The sequence below is a fragment of the Lottia gigantea genome, assembly GCF_000327385.1.
Source record: "Lottia gigantea unplaced genomic scaffold LOTGIsca_12, whole genome shotgun sequence".
Lineage (NCBI taxonomy): Eukaryota > Metazoa > Mollusca > Gastropoda > Lottiidae > Lottia > Lottia gigantea.
Window position 1 is genome coordinate 4245330 of NW_008707225.1, and position 6509 is coordinate 4251838.

A 6509-nucleotide genomic window follows, 5' to 3' on the forward strand; every position below is an offset into this window, starting at 1 on the left:
ATCCTAGAGCTTATTTATTTACCGCAACTGGACTCAAAACATATTAAAGGAATGTAAAAGGAAAGGTGTCTTTAAAACAACTTAACTTTGATTTCTACCAAGTTTGATGAAAATCGGATAAGAAATAAGAAAGTTGGTAATGCGCATGCGCACTTCGCAAATTTAATATATCCATCAATTTTGAATTTAATTATACACATAAATTCCAAGTTTGATGAAAATCGGATAATAAATAAGAAAGTTGGCAATGCGCATGCGCACTACGCGAATTCGATAATGATACACATATATGCCAAGTTTGGTTAAAATCGGGTAAGAAATAAGAAAGTTGGAAAATTAAGTGGGGGTATGCCTTTTTAATGTGCTTCCATTAGCTCAACTTACAGTATAACACGGTTCAATCCATCCTAGAGCTTATTTTATACCATAACTGGACATAAAACAGTCATATAAAACAAATATAAAAAGGAGGGCATCTTTAAAACAACTTACACTTTGATTTCTATTGGGGTTGACAGCCAGGTTAATCTAATTAGCCGATTTATCTAATAATAGCCCCATGTTAAGTGAATGGGGTTTTGAATTTGCATGTAAGGCATGCATTTTATATATCATTGGAAAGCGCAGGATCTCATTTTGAATCCGACAGAATTATTGCTCTACCTCTAATAGGGCACATGTGAGGACACTTTAAAGATGCAAACTCAACATAAAACCGAAACCACGTGTCGGACACAAAAAATATTACCATCATGTAAAAGCTGAAGTCAATAGTAAACATTAATGTAAATATCAACGTCATCCGAGGCCAAGTTCCTTTGATAGACGCGTTCAAAGTTTTAAGGAAATTGCAACATTTCCTTTAATGTGACTTTGACACAATCAAATGCCACATGAATTGAAACCATTTATTAAGTGCATTAATAATCTGAAAGTGGTATGGCGCTAAATAAATTAGGGTTTGAGATACAGCACTACAAAAATGCCAAATTGACCATATTTAGACCCCTATAAATTCAGAAGTTGTTGTTTGACCCCAAAGGTCAAAAGGTCACGAGAAGGTCAAGGGCAGCCTTTATCACCATGGTCAATATAAAGGTCATCAAAGGTCAAGGTCATGAGTTGTAAGCCTTCAAACTCTGAAAAAAAACATCAGGTCGTACAAAAAAGGCAAAACCGAAATTCAAAATTATGCTTCCCATTTTTTGTAGACAGACATTAAACGTATTGTATGACACAAAAGTTAAGCAAATCGAATGATAAATGGCCTTATATCATTTGTCCTTTGTTACAAGAAATACGATGCAGAAAACCCGAACAAAATCGGTTGATAAACACGCCCTCTAGAGTCCATTTTCCGTTTGTTGCAATTTTGCGTAAAAACTGTGATTAGCCACGAGTTACAAAACGCCATGAAGTCCGTTTTCCCGTACCTGTTGCCGTTGCCGAGAAAACCGGCCTGCCGTGGACGAAAAAAAAAAACAAAAAAAAAATCAATACGAAAACAAAGCAGGCGCTTACGAACGCCCTGCAATAATCAAATACGATCAATATTTATTCATAAAAACTTGCCAAAATGTTACATAGATCTAATTTAAGCTAAGAATGTATGATAGGGTCAAATTTCTATCGAGGTCGAAATCAGCTTGGCGAGGTGACATATTTATTCCTCAGTCATTAATATCTCAACGACAACGATAGGCTACTTTGTCTTTCTTATTTTACTTTTTCTTCCTATTTCTTGAAAACCGACTACAATACGGTATTTAATTTATGTGTTGAATTATTATTATAGAGGGAAAATGAATTTGAAAATCACGAGTTTCCTGCTAATAAATCTCATGTTGATTTCCTCCAGCCATGGGTTTTTAGCTGCTTTATTTGCAGGTAAGGTTACGCCGGGGAGTAGGATTTTCCCTTCTTCGTACAAATCTGAGGCAAGCCCATCCTCGACTGTATTGTGGTATTGTGTTGGATTATGCGAAATTGGAGAAAACTCCCAAATGTGCCATTTTATGCCTGACTCTGAACGTGTCGATATCCCATCAGCATATCACGTCCGAGGAACGGGTAAGGCCAGATGTATCGGGCTACGATTACACAATAATGTAATAAATCGAGATATGTAGTATATTCAAGGGACGGGTCCCTACTTTTTTATTTTACTGCTTATAGCGGTTATTGGATTTGTCAAATGTTGGGGCAATAGGATATACTTATTCGATTTGAAAAATGAGGATGCAATTTTCAAATAGCCTTAATTATGTATACACCCCTTTCCTCACTTGTTATCTTAATAATAAGAAATAAGTATATTTTTGTTTCAGATAGCGATACCCCAACCCAATCTCAACAAGGTAATATTTTCCAAGGTTACATGCCTACCAGAATGAACCAAAGAAACTTTTATGATCCATTCATACACTCTACACCTGGATTCCAACAAACAAACCCTTTTGCCAGTTTAACTAATGATCCCATGATGGCCATGTTGATGAATATGATGTTTCAACAGAATCAGATGAGAAGAAGGACCCGTAATCCCTATGCACTTGCTCAGTCATCTCAAAGTCTCTTTGGATGGTGACATCTATTCTTATATTATATATGTATTAAACATATTTCTATCTATTCTTGTTTTTTATTTAGTTTACTAACACAAAAATAAGGTAAATTCTGATTTGAGCAAGCAGATTATAAATTCTGATTTGAGCAAGCAGATTATACTTCTGAATCTAGAATAGCTAACATAAGAGTTGAAGCATCAGTAAAGAGGTCACCATTCTGAGAATAGCGCTCACATACTAATCTAACGATCTTTTCAAAAGATATACCAGCTTCTAATACAGCCTTTACCATCGGTAGTTCAGAAAAGTTACAATCATTGTATATTGGTGGTAAATTTAAAGATTTAGAACTGTCTGTTTCTTCCTGTCGTGTGTCTATTTCAGACTTGGAAGAACCATATCCACTTGATACTGAACTGATATCGGAAACTCCTTTCAATACAGGTAATTGAAGCGTATGAGGATACGATTTTTGGTGTCTTGCCCATGCTCTGGATTGGGATTTTGTCCTTTGTTCATCATCCTTCCTGGTCTTGTCCTTTTTGTCACTTTGCTTTGAAGGGGGAAGACAACTTGCTCCCAATGAAAATAAATCTTCATCCGATATTTCATCTAACGATGACAACGACCCATCGACCCCATCAAGGCAAACGTCCGAAATTGAGTTTTTCTCTTTCATAGAAAGGGAGAAAATATCCAGTTTCAAATTTTCATGTTCTGTTTCTGCTTCTTCTTCTTGATGATCACTTGGAATTGAGTTCACATGTGATTTGGTGTCCGCTGATTCTGATAGTATTGTTCCGAGCCTGTATGTAAATGTTTCACTATTGAGTCTCATAGCTAAGTGATTTTCAACTATCTGTAGAGTTCTACTTACATCTTTATCGTTACCAGTTATACGACTTACCAATGTGACGATGAAGAAACAATCACCGTGATACTGTTGATGAACTTCTAAAGGATCAGTAGTGGATTCCCAGTCTCTTAATACTAACCCACAATAAAAACAACACATTCGATCAATTGAACCCATATAAAATAGACCGGCGTGGGCAAGCTTATCATTAGAGGGTAGTGATGATATAAATTCCTGGGGGACTGCCAACATTGATTCTAAACGAATTTCATAAGTAGAATAATTTGGATATTTTGCCAATCTGTAATTTTCGGTAAGACCAATCTCTTTTAAGAAAGCACATTTTGGACCTAATCTGGCATGACATTGTAGAGCATTATCCTGTGCTGACCATTTAGCGACGCGTATACCACAAATATCACATTCAACTCGATCATTCTGTCCGGAAAATCTGAAATTATAGTTTAACGAGACCTGTATCATATCGACATTTGTGAAATTTATCCTAAAATATAATATGTAAGTTATTTTCTAATAAGTGTAGGAATGTTATAAGTGTTTCTTCACGGTAGCCCGCGACCTTGTAGATTTTTGGTCACGGTCTGACAATAGCTTGTGGTATTTATTTTACTATTTATCTGGATCAAGAAGCGATCGGATGATATATAGAATTTAAAGTACTAATTTAAAAGGCGATCTTTATAGAACTTTCCACCGATCAAAAATGAGTTTTGGCAAATAACCAAAAACATATCTATAAATGCAGTTATATTATATATGGTGTATAATAATAATAGAAGGTAATCAAATATTGAATATTCAAATAAGCGGGTTTTCCAAGTTTAAAGAACACAACCTTATACTAGAACTGTGAACAGCTCCGAGCGTGGCAATGAGACCTCAAACCATGGCTTTTGAGCATTTTGATACTTTTAGTCTGTTAGCTTTCAAGCCCACAATTTGTGAACAATAAATAAAACTCTGATATCTGGTATATAATACCTTGCCCCATAGTAAACAGGCGAGGAAACTAAACAGTTTTATTAGATATTTATCTTTATCTTATATAACGTTATCGTATGGTTATGTGAATAGCCACATTATGTGACGGAATATCTTTACTGATATAAACATGGTCTATGAGTGTCCCGGTAGTGTAATCCTGAACAAGTTGTCGGAAAACAAATGTTTTAAAACAATTCACTATAGACCAATGACCCTCCAAGATATTTTGATGGAAATCCTCAATAATAACAATCTGAACCAGATTCTTCTAATTAAACTAATAATCTTTGTAACATTGAAAGAAATAATTCTAATCAATAAACAGGCGGCCTGTAGATAACAATTACGTTAATATTCTTATCTGGTGGAATATCCAGAGATTCTGTTGGATGGTTTTGAAATGAGAAAGTCAACTGACGCATATACAGTGTATAAAACTAAGCTTAAGCGAAATTAAAAAAGATTATTTTGATTCTTTATTCAATATCAGTAAGACTAGTGTGGGTAACAATCCAAAATGGATGTGCCCAAGCTGTTATTTTGGCATAGATTGATTTATATCCCAAATTAGGTCAAGACGGACAATACCTTATGGAACAGTCTAATTAGAAGGAGACCTTGTTCCATGGCTTTCGAACCTTTTGAAACCTCTAGCTTGTTAGCTTTGAACTCCGGTGCCTTTAATCCTACAGTTTGTGAACATGAAATGAGCAATTGAGAGTTTTTATAATGAAGGTTTTCTAAATTTTGTTGTGATGTGGGATAAATACTTTTGATGTAAGGACCGGAGTTGGAAAAAAATTCTTTTTTCAAATAGTGCATTATGCATTATTGTAATATATCATCAAATAGAGAATGTTAGGGCCATTAATACTATGAACAAGCCTCTGTGTTTATTAGAGAATAATGCATAACCGTCCAAAGCTGCAAATATGTCAATTTTCGATGCTCTCTAAATCCGGAAGTTGATATTTTTTTGTCAAACATCAGTATGTCTATTAATAGCTGAGGTCAAGGAATTCTACACTGGAAAAGTCAAGGTCACGAGATATAAAATAGATTTAAATTCGAAAATCAAAATTCTGTTCCCAACAAGTTTTGATAGACACCAAAGTCATTGTAATCGAATAATAAACGGGAAACTTACTAAAATTTCCCGAAAATGCGCCACTCTGAGGTAACTACGCATGCGTCATTTCCGGTTTTAATTTTTTCTACTTGGTTCCAATGATATTCTGTAGATAATCTGTATGGGTAAGGGTTAATTGCATCGGAGGCAGGGTCACCCAACGTGAGAAACCGGAAGTCCCTACACTCAAACCGGAAGTGATAAAAAAAATTTTATGACGCAGTTCTATTTGTATGGCCATTCTGTATAATCATATCCTGTAAATTTCAGATCCGATAATTAGCACATGAGTCTTAAATTAAAAAAAAATTGATAATTTTCAATTGAATCCGATAAATCTTGTTACACAGAACATAAAAGATAGATTGCCAGGCAAGGTAACATACCCCCAATGGCAGTTGTCAGAAATGATAAAACAGTCTTTAGTGTTTAAAGTATGAATTTTCTCATTTTAAAGAAATTTTATTAGTTTGAATTCAATGATACATGTATTTATAATTACTGCCAGTTATTTATGCTGAGAAATTCCACCAATTTTTTAAAAACCAATATTAATAACCCATATACATCAAATTATCGCATCAATATACATGATCACATCATGTTTCATATGTTCACAAACAAATTTTGATGCGTTTTTCCTGATTCAAGGGCAATAACTCAAAGACCGTTCATTGAAATATCAAATTCGGACTTGTCCAAGATCTCATAAATATAAATGATCACACCAAATTTCATTAATTCAGTTAAAAACTGTAGTCTTTATTGTGTTCACAAACAAATTTTGACGCATTTTTCCTAAGTCAATGGCAATAACTCAAAAACCGTTCATCAAAAGATCGTCAAATTCAAACATGACCAAGATCTAACAATATAAATGATCACACCAAATTTCATTAAAATCAGTTAAAAACTGTAGTCTCTATTGTGTTCACAAACAAATTTTGACGCT

The 6509-nt window shown here is 34.4% G+C and overlaps 1 protein-coding gene across 1 annotated transcript; it reads right to left on the minus strand.

The window, feature by feature from the left end:
• Window positions 1-3426: 3426 nt before the first annotated feature.
• Window positions 3427-3675, minus strand: LOTGIDRAFT_111196 (hypothetical protein; the record flags this gene model as incomplete). Its single annotated transcript, XM_009048322.1, has 1 exon — window positions 3427-3675. A coding segment is annotated over one exon (249 nt), but the record flags the coding sequence as incomplete, so codon positions are not given.
• Between the last annotated feature and the right edge of the window lie 2834 nt (window positions 3676-6509).